The 19,508-nt window shown below is 33.1% G+C and overlaps 1 protein-coding gene across 1 annotated transcript in view; it reads right to left on the bottom strand.

Annotated features, from left to right (window-relative positions):
* Positions 1-288: 288 nt before the first annotated feature.
* TMEM65 (transmembrane protein 65) overlaps positions 289-19,508 on the bottom strand; it is a 40,872-nt gene continuing 21,652 nt past the window's right edge. Inside the window, exons 2-7 of the mRNA XM_082601595.1 lie at positions 15,861-15,905; positions 12,935-13,002; positions 8,351-8,405; positions 7,446-7,488; positions 5,472-5,577; positions 289-3,221 (exon numbers count right to left, since the gene is read on the bottom strand). Of these exons, the coding sequence (XP_082457721.1) occupies positions 3,120-3,221; positions 5,472-5,577; positions 7,446-7,488; positions 8,351-8,405; positions 12,935-13,002; positions 15,861-15,905 (419 nt within the window). The 3' untranslated portion in view covers positions 289-3,119. The remainder of the gene's footprint in view (positions 3,222-5,471; positions 5,578-7,445; positions 7,489-8,350; positions 8,406-12,934; positions 13,003-15,860; positions 15,906-19,508) is intronic.

The raw sequence follows: 19,508 nt of genomic DNA, 5'->3' as shown, positions 1-19,508 counted from the left end.
TCAGTGTAATTTTCGCCAATCTCTCTCTCTAAAGCTTTTTTGACATCCTATTAAAGATCAAATTATCTCAATATGGGAATCATCCTTCTCTCATAATGTGTAATGTTGTATCTCGAGTGTGGACTTCACGGAAATGGTAAATAGTTCCATTTTACTGTCTCAGTGTCATTGCTACAACCCTGTAACAAATCTGCATTTATTAATCCTATCTTTTAAGCTACAGAATAACCAGGGTTTTCTGAGATTAAGAAGAAAATCAAATTTCAAAATCAAAACCACATTCCAAAATTTCTTAAAAGGTATTTTTCTTTGTTCAATTCCTTTGTAAAAACATTGGTCACCATTTAACATACAGTGCCAACAAAATGCACCTAATTTACATGCATAAACAAGTCAATAAATCATAATACACAGACAACATGAATTTCAAACGAAGAGTACTAACACAGCTCATGTTGCATTTAACCATAGTTATAGTTGCTCCCAAAAAAGAAATAGCTAATATGAGAAATAAGAATTCCAGTTTCAATCTGAAATAAAATTCCTTGTGACAAGTAATATGAAACAATGATTATATGAAGTCATTATCTTAAAGGGAACCATTTTTCAGAAGTCACTTTGTGCAAAGCACCATACTAGTATATAGAATAAGATCTTGAAAAAAATGTTTACCTTAGGTTAAGGACAAAAGGGCTCCATTTTTTTTTTAACTAATTACCTGAATGATGCAAATTTTTATTGTGTCCATAAATTAAAATACTGTTCAATATGAAGGTTATATATTCCATATTTTGACATTTTAAATAATTCTACAGACGCTCAGCTAAAAAGATTCTGTAGGACTGGGTTATTTTCATGAGCAAAAAAAATGAAAGCACTTATCAAAAGCCCTTTCTAAACTCACAGACAAAGTTTCTGGATATGGGATTTAATTAATAAAAAGAAAATTTAAGCACCACAATAAAATATGTTTTTAGAGAACAGAAAGGACTGGCAATACAGTTAGGGACAAAAGCACTTAAACATTTACCCCCCCCAAATTATTTTTTTTTTAAATAATCACTCTAATCCTATCATCTGAAATAATAAAAAAAATTTTGGTGTGTCTGTGGTATTATGTGGAAGATACAAACCACAGTTCTATTTAAAATGTTAAGTTTTATAATTCTAATTTGATCAAATGAGACTGTCATAGTATTTGTACATAATAAGAATGTTATATATTTATTTTTATATTCTATGATTTATTTTTCCCTCAAAAATCTATGATTAAAGGATACCACTAAAATCATTTTGAAGTACACAGAAGAGAATGTATGACAAATTGCCTTGTGAGAAAAAACAGCTCCTCTGAAAATAAAACCTCAAAGTAAATATGTGCAAATAAAACTTTAAAAATAAGGTAGCTGTATATAGAGCCATCTTTAAGTTTCCCTTCTTTTGCATCTATTTAGCAAAATAAATAATTTCAGTGGCCCAAATAGTAACTTTAATTTCTGTTTTTCTCCTCCATGATGTGTTCAACAACTCTTACAATTAAGAGTAATTTTTTAGCCTGTGTAACAGACCACATGCTAAGAAACTTTAAGGGTTCATAAAATTAAAATATATGATTCACAAGTATAGGTATGAATCCTATCTATGCCTAAATCAGATACACAAGACTGGACATAAGTAACTTCAATCTAAAATATGATTTAAACACCACAAAAAAAGAAAAGGGACCAAAAAAGGGAGAAAGAATTTCTCCTCATATGTCTTTTGACCACTAGGCTATATATAGCAAAAAGCAAAATATAAAATATTTATTTTTCACCTCAAAAGAAGTTATCCAGAAATAAAATCTGCTAAAGAAGATATAACAATGTCAAAATTATGAGTACTCAAACTCATTCAGTTCAGATGAGAAGACATTTGTGGGGAGAAAAGCCTTCCCAAACAGTATTATTTGTATTTTATTAACCTTACAAATATCACCTCAACTTCCCCACTCATACCATAAACCTTCTTGACAGCTTCCATTTTATACTTCTGTGAAAAAAATTTTTTTTAGCCTCTTAATTTTCCAAGTGTCATGTCAAACCCTTTAGTTCACACCTTAATTCCACAATCCCCATTAAAAATACTCTAAAATGGGCTTCCCTAGTGGCGCAGTAGTTGGGAGTCCGCCTGCCGATGCAGGGGACGCGGGTTCGTGCCCCGGTCCGGGAAGATTCCCTATGCCGCGGAGCGGCTGGGTCCGTAAGCCATGGCCGCTGAGGCTGCGCGTCCGGAGCCTGTGCTCCGCAACGGGAGAGGCCACAACAGTGAGGGGCCTGCGTACCGCAAAAAAAACTCTAAAATAATGACTTTCCCTTAGGAGTCAGAAATCACTTTGTAATTATTCAAAACTGAGAAATTAATTGGTAAAAAAACCAACTCAAAATAATACACTTGTTAACATATGGTTTTATGTAGTAGGAAGACCACCTAATTGTTCATCCTGATTAATGTCCGGCTCTTGAGACAGTAAGGTCTGAAAATTAAAATGCGTGATAGGTACTTAAAATACTTAAAGTCTCTGTCCATTTTGAATAGATGTGAGAGTTTCTTTTAAATGACTGAAATTATATGAAAATTATATGAAATTATATGTTTGCTGTGAAACAGTACAAAACTGATGTTGCCAAAAAGAGGGAAAAAAATCTTTAACTGATGTTAAACATCTTAAGTAATTTGGAAAAAATCTTAAGGTTGAATTGTAACTGTAAGGGAACAACAACAGAAAATGCTTTCATGCATGTACACATGACAAGTAACAAATAGGCAAACCCCAAGTCAGCACAGCACATCAATGACTGATACTTAAATGTTATTTTGGTATATAAAGAAAGAAAAAGAAAAGGTAAAATGTTGACTGCCATTGATGAAAAAGCATTTCAACAATTTACACAAAAGTTTTTTAAAAAAGATGTCCTAAGAAAACCAAGCCACAATAAGTTAGTGTTTTCCATAATACATGCTGAATTAGTGATCCCATATCTATGCACTGTTACTGTCTTAATTCCTAAATGTTGTGACAGCATATTTAATAATTGAGGTACATTAGTTTACATCTTTTTATAGGTATCCTAAGTGAGTTAATTTTTCTTTTCCAGTTTTTCATCATCTTCACCTCCTCCAAGGAAAATCAAAGGAAACATTCCTAGAATGCAGCCGATAGTCACCCCAACAGCTTTGCCCTATGGAAACAAAAGAAAAGATTTTTTGACAGTTAATTTACCCCTGTAAGAGGAATCCTTGCTTAAGTATCTGATAAAAATTAAAAATTACTATGTACTATAAAATTCAACTGTGACTGTATTTCTTTTGATCATAGTAACTTAAATATAAAAATAATGTACAAAAGGTTCTAGAACAAATAATATGTAAAGTTCAAAGCAACAAGGAAAAAAAAATTTTTTTTTTCAAATTGCCATAAAAATAACATTAGAGGGCCTCCCTGGTGGCGCAGTGGTTGAGAGTCCGCCTGCCGATGCAGGGGATACGGGTTCGTGCCCCGGTCTGGGAGGATCCCATATGCCGCGGAGCGGCTGGGCCCGTGAGCCATGGCCGCTGGGCCTGCGCATCCGGAGCCTGTGCTCCGCAACGGGAGAGGCCACAACAGTGAGAGGCCCGCATACCGAAAAAAAAAAAAAAAAAAAAATAACATTAGAGGGGCTTCCCTGGTGGCGCAGTGGTTAAGAATCCACCTGCCAATGCAGGGGACACGGGTTCAAGCCCTGGTCCGAGAAGATCCCACATGCCGCGGAGCAACTAAGCCCGTGCGCCAACTACTGAGCCCGCATGCCACAACTAATGAAGCCTGCGCACCTAGAGCCCGTGCTCCGCAACAAGAGAAGCCACTGCAATGAGAAGGCCGCGCACTGCAACAAAGAGTAGTCCCGGCTCACCGCAACTAGAGAAAGCCCACGCACAGCAATGAAGACCCAATGCAGCCAAAAATAAATAAATAAATTTATTTTAAAAAATAAATTAACATTAGAGAAGTATTCAAGTAGAAAAACACTTTTTAAAAATGTCAGAGATAGGAAGAAAGAAAATATCTCACCAAGTACTCTCAACATATTTGGATCTGCTACCCCTTGTATATATTCCTTTTCAATATTTATCCCCAAGTACACCTAATTATATGTAGGTCTAATCATTACGTAAACATAGCTTTGTTTTCTGCCTTATTCCTTCCCCCCACAGTCACACATGTTATAATAAACTCCTTTCCAAACTGTTTCATAAACTTAATAAAAAAAACTGCTAAATTCCACTGAATTGATGGGCCTGTAATCTACGTAAAGCTCTTTTTTTTTTTTTTTTTCTCCCGGCCACACCGCGTGGCTTGTGGGATCCTTGTTCCCTGAGCAGAGATTGAACCTGGGCCCCATGCAATGGAAGCACCGAGTCCTAACCACTGGACCACCAGGGAATTCAAGCTCTCGTTACCATTAAAAATCATTGCTACTTTTTCACCATTGCAAATGACAGAACAATAAACATTTCTGTGTATAGTTCTTCCTCAATGATTTATTTAAAAATCAAATAATATGAATATTTGTGCATAACCATAGGATACTGCCATGCTATCTATTCTAGACAAAACTGTAAATATGTGTATACCCACTGCAATATATTTATATGTATACGTACACACAATTTTTCTGTGATCTCACCTACATTAAAAATTTATTTTTAAGTTTTTATAAATGATTTTTAAATGATGCATTCTTATGATGACTATTAAGGTTATACACTTTTGAATTAAGTTTTATGTCTTCATACAGACATTTACTGAGAATCTACAAAATACCAAATTCTATGCTAGGTAACAGGGAGACAGACAGGGTCCAAGCAGATGCAGTCTGTCTCTCTCCGCTAGGAACTTCCAGTTAGTTATCATGCTTTTCTACTTGCTAGTCAATATACTTGGAATTCTCTCATTCACCTAGCAAATGTCTCATCAATAATTTCAAAATAAGCTTAGATCTAATACTCACCAAGAAATCTCCACACCAAAAGAAATTTCTCTCCACAAAGAGTTAATTCTTTTCCTGGTGCTTCTGCTATATCTGGTGCATAATTCTATTACTGAATATGTCACACTAAATTATAATTTATTTAATATGTCTGGTTCCTTACCTACACAATCCTTAAAAAGAACTATAGTCTATTACTCATTTTATGTCCTTCAGTCTCAGCACATAACTGATACTCCTCAACAGTAACTGAATCATATAAAGAATTTTTCAAAAATCAAGTATACCTACAAAAAGTAGTCAATAAAAAATTACTGCTTTTCTGAACCTGCCAAGGCTTGGACAGTTTTTGTTAAAAATTCCACTCAAATCAATTTTAGTCTCAAATTTCTCAAGGGACTGAATACAGTGTCTTGCTCTGGCTACCCAAATTCACTATCATAAGCCATATAAAGTACTCACCAAATGTGTACTAACACGTGTTTGCCACATGTCAACTTGCTTTGGTGTGAGATCAGGAATTGATAGACCTAACCTGGAAGCCAAAGCTTCAACGTAGCCTGCAAGTCTTTAAAAATACAAGAGGACAGAATATAAGTTTTTAAAGAGAAACACAATGTCCTCACATAGGAAAAACTAATTACTACAAAGATAAGATAATTCTATACCTGTAATTGGCACTCTAGAAATGGTAAAACATTCTTTTACAACTTTCATCTTCATTGTGTATAAATATATTTGGCTTAAAATTTTTCAGACTGACATATTCAATACACAGGTAAATTAATTAACTTAGAGTAATTATTCTCTACCATTACCTTAAAAAGAACAATTCAAGGTATATAAAAATTTTTACAACACTTATAATTTATGCATTTATTCCAAATTCAAAGCAAAGCACTTTAACATATAAGTTAATAACTATCATCAGAAAACAAAAATTTCCAAAATTTATCAGATTGATATACTAAGAAAAACAGCCTACAATTTTCAGGGCAATTTCAAGTATTTATGAATTCTAAGTTGCCATTGCTTATTGGATACAATCTTACTTTAAGAACTGTAAGAAAGAAAAAAAATTGCCAATTAAACTATGCATACCATCAATTATAAGATGGATCTCAATGTCAGATATGTTAAGTTCTAAAAACCTGTACAACTAAGATTGATAAAATGTGGTATTTGTTACCTAATGCTATTTTTAAAAGGCAGAGAAGTAGTTCTTAAATATAAGACTCCCAACAAATCTTTATCTCTAATAAAAAAATAATTGTTTAATAATACAATCTAAAACCAAATGGCCGTAGAGATCTATTAGATCATTTGATTCTATTAAACATAGAAAGCTATCACAGTAGCTATATAATATTATCATTATTAACCTTAATGTTGGAAACTGGGAAATGGAATGTTTAAGGGGTAATATCATTATAGGTTTATGTCAGGAATTCCAGGAATATAAAATTTTTGCTTCGGCCCAGAACAAAGAAACTGTGTTTTTAACATTAGCTTTGGCCCCAAACTCCAGTGCAGAAGTCTAACATATAGAGTTAGGTCATATATAAAGCTGCTTTTCTCCAGATTATAGGGCTAAGTAGACCTCTGCTAGACCCAGATCCAAATCTCAAAACTTACCATTCTAATGAACCAAAAAAGGAAGAAACAGAACCAAAGACTGAGCAAGAGAAAATATGTTTATCACAAAAATTAATGCCAACTTAGTCTAATTTATACTTCCCAGGCTTCCCCAAGCTCAGGAAGCAGCCCAGGCCATCTGCCGCTTAGAAGAGAGAATGTAAAAACAGAAAGAGAGAAAGCTGGCCTTTTCCAAGTAGGCATCCTCAGTTTGTTTCATCATTTCTACCACATGGAATAAAAAGAGCAAAAACTAGCCAAGTCCCTGTATGTTTTGGCCATTATTCTCTGAAAATTCCTCTCTCTAGAAAACATGCCCAGTCAGTATCCTCACATTTGAGCCATATTTCTTATCTTTGGGTTTAGTGGGAGGAGGGTGGGGGTGAAATAATGATAGGGGTTCTTACTTTTAGTCCTGTCTCACCCTTGGAAATGTTTATAAAATACATATAAACACTTCAGTAAATGAAAATTGAACTTACCTTATGGTAGTTTTAGAAAAAATTTTGCACATATCAGAATTGCTTGAGAAGATTATTAAACACAAATGTCAAGGTCCCATCCCCAGAGACACTAATTCTGCATGACTGGGATGTGAGCAAGACATCTATATTTGATGCACACCAAAGATTTAAAGATTTAGTGCTATTGATTTAGAAACATTAAAGTTGAAAATTTAGTTATAAAACACACATGTAAAAATAAATGTCCCTTTTTAAAATCCTTCTCAATTAAAGGAGAATGGAGAAGAGAAAGAGAGCAAGTACACACATGCACAAATGAATACATGAATGAACTTACCCAAGACCAGCTAAATCTGACACAAGGTTTCCCAAAGCAGCAGCTAAAAAAATGAAAAATGGACAAGTGAATTATTACATAGAAGTCAGAAAAATCAATAAAGCACCAGTCTGGAAGAGTTAGCACATTTCTAAACTACAATGACAATATCCAAAGTAGTTCATTCGACAGCTCTGAATCTTGAGATCTCCAAAATAGAACACAATATTTCTGAGATTATAGTATTCTACTTCCATCAAGTAGTAGGATTTTTCTAATGTGGCAGCCAGTTTCCATTTTGGTTTCAGTATTAAAACACCTGTACAATATTTTGTAGTTTAACTTTCAGATAATATTTAAGGGAATTTGAATACTTGAAAGTTAAAGAGTAAACTATATGTACAGCTATGACATTCAAGAAAATCAAGGAGAGGAAATGTCTCTTTCATTAACTCATCTACTTCACGTGTTCCACAGAATAAAACAACACAGAATCATTCCCACATGTCACCATCATGAAGAGTACAGTGGCATTTGGGGGGAAAGAAGGAGATAGAACCAAATTAGATTTTCAATCTTGTATTTCCTTCCTTGACTTTTCTGCCCAACTTGAAAATAAATAATTTGATCGAGAAAAAGAGTAGGAAGGTTTTAGGGTAACACTGAATTAAGAGAAAAAATTTTTTAATATAGTCAATCTAGTAGATTATTGTTACCCATTAACTAACTTAAAGTACCTAAAATTTCTCAGAAAAATATGTGCTACATATACGAAATTAAAAATTAGAGGAATAGGATTACGTAGATAAATTAAGAGACATCTCAGTGAACAAATTCATTCAAATAAAGTATCCTCTTCTAAACCTAACTTACTAAAATGTTTCATAAATATACAATGGAATAATAATATTACTATTATTAAATACCTGCCATAGTTGAAATTCCCAAAATAATTCCAATAGATAACTCAATATGGGTTCCCTGAAAAATGATTACAAAGAAATTAATCTTAAAAATTAAAACTGAAGTGACTATCAAAGAATAGCAAAACATTAATAATTAAAGAGGTAAAATAAGCAATATGTTATCACAGCAAAATTGTATATATAAAATATGCATAAATATACACATATACTACAGCAATTCACTTAATTATTAAATATTGGGTTGACCAAAAAGTTCATTCGGATTTTTCCATAAGAGGTTATGGAAAAACCCAAACGAACTTTCTGGCCAACCCAATATATACATTCATGCAGAAATAACATCAATATTTTATTTATTAAAATTAGGCTTTCATAAAAATAAAAAATAGCAACACATATAGCAATATAATTCACCATTAATAATCTAGAATTTATATTTTCTTACCACAGAAAGTTGTTTTAATGCTTTTGAACACAAAGACAACCAACTCACCTACATTTTAAATTCTGAATGATACAACTATACTATTGATATTTACCCCATAAAAGATTTAAAAGACAGACAAAACCAGTTTCTAGGGACTCAAAAAATCAGACTTCAAAAATTATCCTTAAAACACTTAGTTCTTTAACCGTTAAGTAATGAGACTGTATGATTCATTTATAAGCAACAATAGCATTTAATACAATAGAGCTACAGCAAAAATGAGGTTCCACTGTATTTCCACTGAATTTATGGAGAGTTTAAGATTTTCTATGTCTATCTCATTTCTTAAAGAAAAGAGGGGCTCATATTTTTACTTCTACTTTAAAGAGAAGGAACTGAAGTGAAGAAGATTAAACCATTCTAATGGATTATTACATAGAATAAAGAAGAAATCCTACAATCTATTGTGCTAATTCAGTTCTAATCCTTACACAATTCTGCCATAAGTGGACTTAATTTTCAAAAGCTCTCTTGAATACTGATGCTTGAAAATTTCTAAAGCTTTTAAAAAAATCTCAATAATACTTATGGAGAAAAATAAGAATGCCTTACAAATCTCAACGATATTTGTGGAGAAAAAAAAAGAATGTCCTATCTGGTAATATAGAAATATTGTATTACTCAATTATTTAAAAAATTGAAGAGAGGCTAAGTTTAATTTCCTCAATTTTCTTTCCCCTAGGCCTGTTGATTCCACTCCTTTAAAATATAATTCTTGTAGAGTATGGACCAAACAGCGTGATGTACAAAAGTCTCCCAGGCACTTAAAGTTACAAGGTTGTAAAGATACCCAAAGAAACAGATTTCTGAAGAAGAAAACAGGCATGAAGAAGTATCCTTATATATATGGAACCCCAAAAATCAGGAGCATTACTATAGAAGAGAAGCACTTGACAGCTATAGTGTATAAAAAAATAAATACAGGATCTTTAACAGCAATGAATCATTAGAAATGACCCCCCAAAAATCTGTTTGCCAATACATGTATTTATAAAGCATTTAAGTGCTTAATCATTTGGTTGAATTTAAGAAACGTGAAGATCCTTCAAACAGCAGGAAAAGCCTCACATAAAGTCAAGGTTGTTTTGAAGGCAATGGACTATCCACTCCTTTCCTTTTTCCCATAGTTACATCAAGTTTCATGTTAACAGGTGAGGTAGAAATTATAAATAAACCTAATACTAGTTGTCTTAAAGTTATATGTGGTTCATCACCTTAATATGATTGATCTATGCTAGAATTTTAATCAATTCTATCCTAATTAAATTATAAGAAAAATAATCCCCCCAAAACCCACTAAAATATAAGTTATAAAAAGCAATCCCAATAATATAAAAATGTAATAAAAAACTATGAAATCAAAAGCTTAGTATGAACAGCAGCCAAGAATAAAGGTCAAACCTACTATGAGAAGTTATATAGGAATTTGTTTACATGACTACAACTAGGTAGCAGTTAAGAGATGTTTTTCCTAACAGGAAAAACATCAAATGGCATGATAGAAAAGAATAAAATATCTTCTTGACTTTCTATCTTCAAACATAGCTATCCTACAATGTTTGGAGGCAATCAGTGTTTTGTTTTGTTTTTTTTTTAAAAAAAGGTGAAAAACATTCTTAAGATAATAATGTTCACTTATTTCCCTTTTCATAGATCCTACAGTTATATTATTTATGGATTTTAGTCTTAGCAGTCTATTAAAAAGCCTCTTTGGAAAATTTAACTGTTCTTGAATTATTTTGCAATTATCACAGGATAATATTTTTGCCATACCTATTACTCTTAATCAGGTTTAAGCCAGTAGTTTAATTATTTATTTCAGTACTATATAAATAAAAAACGGGTAATACGTTCCTGAAACTGGATTTCAATGTAAACCAGAAAAACAAATATTACTGAATTAGAGTCAACCATCTCAGGCCTGGAAAAATAGTCCACTCTTCGTTACACTAATAATGAGACACAGGCCTGAGTAATACAAAATAGGAACATTATAATAATTTGACTTTAGAATGTGGTTGTTCTGTTTGTTTTGTCTTGTTGGTATCTGTATTTAAACATAGATATTTGTTACTTTAGATATTTATTTCAAAGAAATAATAAGACCATACTGTGAAGGTCTTATTCAGGATCTAAGAAACTACCCAGTTTCCCTATTCTGATATCTCTTCAAAATCTCCCTGCACCCCTCTTTATGCAAAATATATCATCTCAACACTTCCCTGTAGCAAGGACAGTCTTGCATCATTTGAATATCTAAGGTCTGCCCAACTGAGGTGAAAAAAAACAAATGCTTATTAAGATGGTAGAATGAGAGATACCAGCTGTCAATAAAGAGAATCTAAAATATTGAGTGTAAAACTGAAACAGAGAAGCTTTAATTCAGACAATCTATTCAAGAACACATCAGATCTTAAACTATAGCTTCTAAATTCATCATAGTGGGGTTTTCATTACAATTAGATTTTATTTACATTAACTATTTAAATAATCTAACCAACTCAAGGTTTTAGTAATTTCAGAAAAGGTAGTGTGGTATGGTTGAATAAGTTTCTCATATTCACAGATATATAAGATAGCCAACTTGATTCTTATATACATAATAGGAAAATGTCATAATCAGTCAAAAAAACGAGCATTTTGAAATTGTATTTTAGAGGCTCTTACCAGACTGCTTTGCTAAAGAATTATGTATCCAATGGGTGCTTATCACCTTCAAATTATGTGCATGCTACAGTATCTTCTGTGACTGCTTAAGGAGCAAGATACCTTCCTGATGTGTGAACCCTGTGTTTCCTCAACCAGGTGAATGTCTAGACTTTCTGGATATCTGATCCCACCTTATCAATCTGGACATAAGGTGAGACTACATACCAAAGAAAACCATTCTTTTTTTTTTTTTTTTTTTTTTTTTGCTGTACGCGGGCCTCTCACTGCTGTGGCCTCTCCCGTTGCGGAGCACAGGCTCCGGACACACAGGCTCCGCAGCCATGGCTCGCGGGCCCAGCCGCTCCGCGGCACGTGGGATCCTCCGGGATCGGGGCACGAACCCGTGTCCCCTGCATCGGCAGGCGGACTCTCAACCACTGCGCCACCAGGGAAGCCCAGAAAACCATTCTTGAATGAACCAATTTTAGATATTCTTTAAGCAAATTTTATAATCCATACAATGTAAATTATACTTTTATCCCTATATTGAAACCAAATATTCTATTTATATCCATCTATAGTACATGTGACCTCCAAAACACCGAAACAAAAAACAAAAACAAACAACAACAACAACAAAAACCCTGGCATCTCTCAAATATATTTCCCTCACATTCAATAATCCTAAAATCATTCTATTTCTTTTTTGAGTGGTCTCCTACAAAACACCCAGAATTTATAGAGCTTTTTAAAAGTTTGAGTCAGTGAAGAGAAGTGGAGAGAGCACCGGGCAGTTTCAGAAGACCTGCATTTTCATCATGACTTTATAATCTGGATCCAGTATTGGTATCTAGTGACAAAGAAGTGTCACAGAAGAGTAAGAAAGATAAGTCAGCCATCCCTGAGACTAAACAATACTTGTAAGAAACAACCTTATATTAAAATGACTTCAGCAAAGGAGAACTTTTTAACACTACGATGAAACAAAGACTGAAGGGTTCATTATTCACAGTATTCTGAATTGAAACTTAAATCATCTTTGGGTTAAATGGATAGATTGTATACCCAAACACCCTTTAAAACATTTTTGTATGGGAAAACTGGACAAGGAACTAATTAATAACATACACATGATGAGAACTGCTGATACAATTAAAGAACATTAGAAAATTTTACATACTTTATTCTTTAGTAAGAATGTTGAAACTAGAACAGAATAATACAGACCCAATAAATATGTGTTTATTATTGTCAATGCTTTACCAAAAGTCTTAATGATGCCTTAAAAATTGAGCTACAGTCTAATTAACCTGAAATATAGTTAAAAATAGCCTTGTTCATTATGATATTAATTAAAACTTTATAGCTACAATATGTAAATTATTAGGAAAATTTAGACCACATTAATTTCTTTATTAACTCAAAATAGAAGGGTTGAAAGAACTTACTGCAACAATCATAATTGCATTATCCAAAAAGCCAAACCCTATGAAAGGTATCGCATTGTGGATGAATACTGAAAAACATCAAAAACAGAAAAATATGTTTTAAGATTTCTATAATTTTAAAATGACAAAAACAGACTATATGATTAAACTCTCATAAATAGATTTGATTTAAGTTTTGGAATTTGCTTTCCATTCCCCATAGACAAAAGATTCTGCTTCTCCTCTGTTTATATACTTGGTGGAAGATATACTGGGGAAGAAACAAAATAAAAAACACATAACATGTAAAATTAATTGTGTTAGCCTTTTGTGTTTCCTTATTGGCAACGCACACACGTACAAATTACATACAGTTAATGACACAACAAATTAATACACGAGTACCATGTTTTACCTGTTAAATTACTATTGACATCAATCTTTTTCTCTCTTAGACCTAACGACTGATACCATAAAATTGATCTCCATATTAGAAATAATAAAAAGTGTTCTGAATCAAATATCAGGGAAGCTATCTGGTGGTCACTTATACTCACTAAACAATTTTTTAAACAAATGTTAGGAAAATGTGATGATCTCATCTGTCTTAGACATCTGTGTTCAAAGTCCTCTTTCCCCCCTCAACACATCAGTATCCCTGATAGCTTTCACCAACTAAAACAAACAATATTTGATTTAAATGAAAATGTAACTTGATCTCTTCCTACCAAAGGCACATCTCACCCTATTTATCTAGTACATAATCTGAATGACTTGAGAAAACAGAAGTGTAACTAGGAAGAACTAATACCTATTTAAAAAATATATTTAGTGTCATTTTTTTCCTATTTACATCTTCAGCACATTGCAGAATGCCTAGTGCACAGTAGATGCTCAATAAACATTAGTTAAATAAGTTGAGGACAACTAACTTGGAAAGGAAGAGAATTCCAGATTAAGAGAATTTAAGGAAGACTGTGAAACAGATTAAAAGCTGGGGATAGTTAAGACTTTATTCTATAAATTTGCCAAGGTATAGTCAACATCCATTCAACTGAGGACTTTTTAAAAATAAACATCAAGGCTCTGAGTTTTATACCACATCCAAAAAATAGTCCCTTAAACCGATTGGTTATATATGTGTTCAGTGCCTTTAGATCTTTTTTATTTTAATGCAGTTAAGTCCACAAAAAGTATAATTAAAATATAATCCAGAAGTTATGAGAATGTCCCAGGTAAAAAGCAGCATCTTTTAAATTATAAAGCATATTGTTTTGTTTTGTTTTTAAGCATATTGTTTTAAAAGCTATGAAAGATGATAAAAATCAAGTGGCACATTAATGAAATGGGCTTTTTTAATTAAAGAGTCTAGACTTAGTTCTTTGACTTTTTGCCTAGATCCAGCTGCTTAATGACCAGACATTCAAAATTTTATAATAATCAGCTTCTAAAACACATACAGAATTTCGAAAACATATTACAAATTTGACATGCCAAAAGAATATAATGAAATTTTAAAAATTCACCACATGAAACATTTACAGTGAAAAGAGAGCTACTTAAATGTATATCTGGAGAGAAGACTCTCTAGACATCTCAATCATCTTTGAAATGTAAATATGGTAAAGTAACTATGAAACCTTTGGGATTACTAAACATTTTAGGGTTAATTTGATGGCATCTCTAAAACTGGCTAGTTATATATATCTTAAAATTAGGTGTCAAGGTTATTAAACTAAGTTTAAGATTAGACTAATTACTATCTTAGTAAAAACTTGGTCATAAAACCAAGGCATGTTGCTAACACTGCTATAATAATTACCTGGAACTATAAAATATATTATGCTTTGATGTTTAGACCTAAGTAAATGTGTCCTGCAAATAAAAATTTATTTTCATTCCAAAGGAAAATTGTAAGTTTCAGAAAGTCAAATAAACATGTACTGGACACTCCACAGGGCACTTGAGATACAAAGATACTTGGTTACCAGCCCTCAAGAAGTTTGGGTATGATAACACAGCCATATAAGCAGGTAATTTCAATATGACCCCCAAAATGGTAACAGCATTATACAGTGCTATGGATATTGATTGTATGAATCCAGGCTAGAAAAATAAAAAAAGATTACCTAGGAAAGAAAGGTCTTAAAGAATTCTTAAATTGTTTTGACATCTGGGAAAAGTTACTTATTTCTAATACAAATTATATTCTACCTCTGAGAGTAAAAAGAACTGTTAAAAAGAACTGGCTACTAAATTTTAATTATATAAGTTTGCTCTCCAGCATGTAATGATATCCTACCAATTTCTTCAGTTTCCTTTGGGAAATATTATTCTCTAACTCAGTAGTTGTTAGCAAATCACATCTAATATTTAGCTTTAACTTACAACCTATTCAAATTCACTGCACCGCTAAATAATTCTCTTCTTCCATTGTCTTTATAGTAAGATCCCAAACTATTTTACATTACTTTGGTGTTAGCCCTTGAATATTTATTCCAATCGTAATAAAGAAAGCACACCAGCAGCATTGTAAAGCTCTTCTTCCTGGTGGTTTAAAATGAACTTTACTTTCTTCATTATTACAAACAACAAATCAGAGTATTTTCTCCACCAAAGAAAATAGCCTAGAAATTCTAGTTCTGAAATTACCCAACTTAAATCCAAACTAAACATACCCTTCTTCTTGGGAATTAAGAAAACCTCTACTATAATTCTATCTCTAGATGGTAACAATATTTAAACAATAATAGATATGGTTAACAATCTTAGAAATTCCATAATACTGTAATATGTCTTAAACCAAGTTTACAAACTTTTTGCTTCACCATAATAAATAGGATAATCCACTCTATCTGGAATGATTTCTATACTATTAATGAGTAACACAGTTATTTCAAGTCCAAAAGACAGATGCACAAATATTTAACAATTATAGAACCATTACCATATCTCAGCTGTCCTGGGGTGGGTGGTAGAGCTTCCAATTTTTCTGAAGGGGAAAGAAAGGGTGTGGTCAAGAATTAGTTACTATAGCATGATTTCTTTTTTATTACAATGAAGAAAATACCAGCAGAATTACAAAGTGAGAGAATAGAGTTTTTCATAAATTATCTTTAGGTTAATGGACCAAAGTTATCCATACAGGAAATATTACTTGGTATAGATTAAATTACAAAGCTAGAAAACAAAACTGAGCTTTAGTTACAGGCCTACCATGGACCCTATAGCCCTGAGTAAATAATTTGCTTTTTGGTTTTTCGTAAGTCCTTGTATCTATATAATGACACTGTTCACACAAATTACAGTGAAAAAAAAAAAACTTCAGAAATATAGCTACCCTTCTTTAAAATGGCAACCCTAAATGACTTAAGAAATATATACCCAAACAAACACTGATAATACTCAAGTAGACCTAGATGTCCTTTAAAAATAGGAAAATAATATTTTAAAGCAATGTATTATACCAGTAATTTCACCAGTGTTATGTTCCTTAATTTATATCCCTAGATAATATACTGAATATTTTGAGTTTTGAAACCTATACTACTGGATAATTAAAATATTCTACACAATAAAATGACCCAAAAGAGTAGAGTATCATTCAACAAATAGCAATATTACTTATATGTCATAATAAACACAGAAAGTTTTCCCAAGTATATATATCAAAGTAAGTAACTTCAAGTGCCATCATTAAATCTAAAAATTAACAATTGTTACAAAGAATCTACCTACCTAATCTCATAACAATAAACAACTCACCATTTATAAGTAAGAGTAAGCTATGGTAAAATGGCAGAGAATTCCACCTTCTTTATCCTCACTCAATCCAACAGAAGTAACTGACAACCTACACAGAAGAACCCAAACCATGGATCGCTCTGCTCTAAAGATTCAGTACAAACAACCGAAGTGTCCAAGGAAATTCATTACAAACTGGATATATATTTTCTAAAATATTTATTTATAATCTATGACAACATAAGAACTGAAGAAATTATTTTTTAAAAAGGAAAAAGCAAATAAATCTCCATTAATAAGCTATATAAAAAGGAGTATGATTCATATTTGTAAATGTTATTTTACTAAAAAGCATATAGTATCATAAAGGCTTAATAATAAGAAATACGCTAAAACCTAGAGTTTAGGCAATTACTGAATTATTCAGAAAGTTCTAAGAATGCAAGTTTGTTTTTCCTTTTTTAGAACAGTTAAGAAATGAAGATATCCTAAAACTTCGTAGAATTTTACATCTGCTTAGAATATACTTTCCATTCTTTGACTAGCACTGTTACTTCAAAATCTACTTTGAAAGCATGCAAATAGTTTTCCAAATTTTTAACAAGAAATATAAGATATCACTGTACTTCCACAGAGTTTTCTGGTGAAGTAAACATGCAAAAGTGGTTACATACCAGAACTATTTCCTAGTTGCATTACTCTCATCATCACTACAGTTCTGACACTGTGAGGAGAAGTCCTTGTCAGTTGACTGGAACATCCTGAAATACCTAAAAATTCAACAAGCAGGACCTTCCCAATATAATGAGAATATACAGAGTCCTTGCTTTTACTTCTTCAAATTCCTTACATATTGAGCAAAATATTTAAAATATTTTACAACTCCTAAGACAAAAGGATAAGGGCTAGGCAAATGTATAACGTGTAGCGGTAAAGAGGAAAAAAAAATCAAATAATGTAACCAATATTCTTAATCTGTCTTTCCAAGTACACATAAGGATTAAAAAATTAAAGGTAATGAAAAATAATTTTTTTTAAAGATAGTGAAAAAGAAAGAAATATAAAGTAAAGGAGACAGAGCAGGAAAGAAAACCACTAGCACAGAGATTAAAGTAAAATCAAAGCACAGATTTTTGCCTCCTGCATCATAAAGAACCTAGGGAGTAATAAGAGTAAATATGAAAGGAACATTTCCTAGAACATGAAAATTTTATGGGAAAGTATCTATAAAAAATTGTGAATCATAAATTGATCAGTTTGAGGATTCTGACACTATAAGATGTCTTCTTTACTACATTAACTGAAAGAAAATAAAATACATATCAGAAGTTAAAGGGCTTCCCTGGTGGCGAAGTGGTTAAGAATCCGCCAGCCAATGCAGGAGACACGGGTTCGAGCCCTGGTCCGGGAAGATCCCACAGGCGGCGGAGCAACAAGCCCGTGCGCCACAACTACTGAGCCTGCACTCTAGAGCCCGCGAGCCACAACTACTGAGCCCACGTGCCACAACTACTGAAGCCCGCGAGCCTAGAGCCTGTGCTCTGCAATGAGAGAAGCCACGCAATGAGATGCCCGCACACAGCAACGAAGAGTAGACCCCTCTCACTGCAACTAGAGACGGCTCGCGAGCAGCAACAAAGACCCAACGCAGCCAAAAATAAAACCAATAAAATAAATAAATTTAAAAAATAATTTTAAAAAAAAGAAGTTAAAAACATTAGATGTATAACACACAGCAAAACTCAATCTTGGAAATAAGCCCAAGGTTTCAGCAATCTATACAAGTTTTAAAATGTCATGGCTGCCAATTTAACCTCCATGAAAAGTCATAATAAACCCCAAAGCTTTACTTCCCTACATATATATCTTTTTTTTTTTTTTTTTTTTTTTTGCTGTACGCGGGCCTCTCACTGTTGTGGCCTCTCCTGTTGCGGAGCACAGGCTCAGCGGCCATGGCTCATGGGCCCAGCCGCTCCGAAGCATGTGGGATCTTCCCGGACCGGGTCACGAACCCGCGTCCCCTGCATCGGCAGGCGGACTCTCAACCACTGCGCCACCAGGGAAGCCCTATGGTAGATTCTTAAGTGGCATTACTGAGTCCAAAAAAAGGGGCATACATTTAAGGATTTTTAAAATTTTGCAAAATTTCTCTCAGAAAAAGTATGCTAAATTACTCCCATCTTGCTACATTTTTATTTTTTTATTGTTATACTGTACTAAAAATATTCTCATGTTTTCGGAATATAGGTAAAATGTCATTAAAACAAAATCCTTGAAAGAAATTTCCAGGCCCCAATCAATTGCCAAGTTATTTTAAGTGGCATAAGATTCCAATACAACAAATAGGTAGGACAGGTCAAAGGAGTTTATTACTATATTTCCCCTTAAAAATAATTTTTAAAAAATCTTCAGTCCAATATCGACAAGTGGTTCTAAAATATCTTTTAGGATAAACTAAGCCTAGTGTATTTCTTTTCTAAATAAGTTACTATACTAAGAAAAATATCTTAAATTGAAAATCAGGGGCTTCCCTGGTGGCGCAGTGGTTGAGAATCTGCCTGCTAATGCAGGGGACGTGGGTTTGAGCCCTGGTCTGGGAAGATCCCACATGCCGCGGGGCAACTAGGCCCGTGAGCCACAACTACTGAGCCTGCGCGTCTGGAGCCTGTGCTCCGCAACGAGAGGCCGCGGTAGTGAGAGACCCGCACACTGCGATGAAGAGTCGCCCCCGCTTGCCACAACTAGAGAAAGCCCTCGCACAGAAACGAAAGACCCAACACAGCCAAAAATAAATAAATAAATAAATTAATTAAAGTACCCTTAATTAAAAAAAAAAGAAAATCAAAATACT

The sequence above is a fragment of the Mesoplodon mirus genome (assembly GCF_964341445.2).
Source record: "Mesoplodon mirus genome assembly, chromosome: 16".
NCBI lineage: Eukaryota > Metazoa > Chordata > Mammalia > Artiodactyla > Ziphiidae > Mesoplodon > Mesoplodon mirus.
The sequence above is the reverse complement of the archived record's forward strand: the minus strand, read 5'-3'. Positions and strand labels throughout refer to the sequence as shown.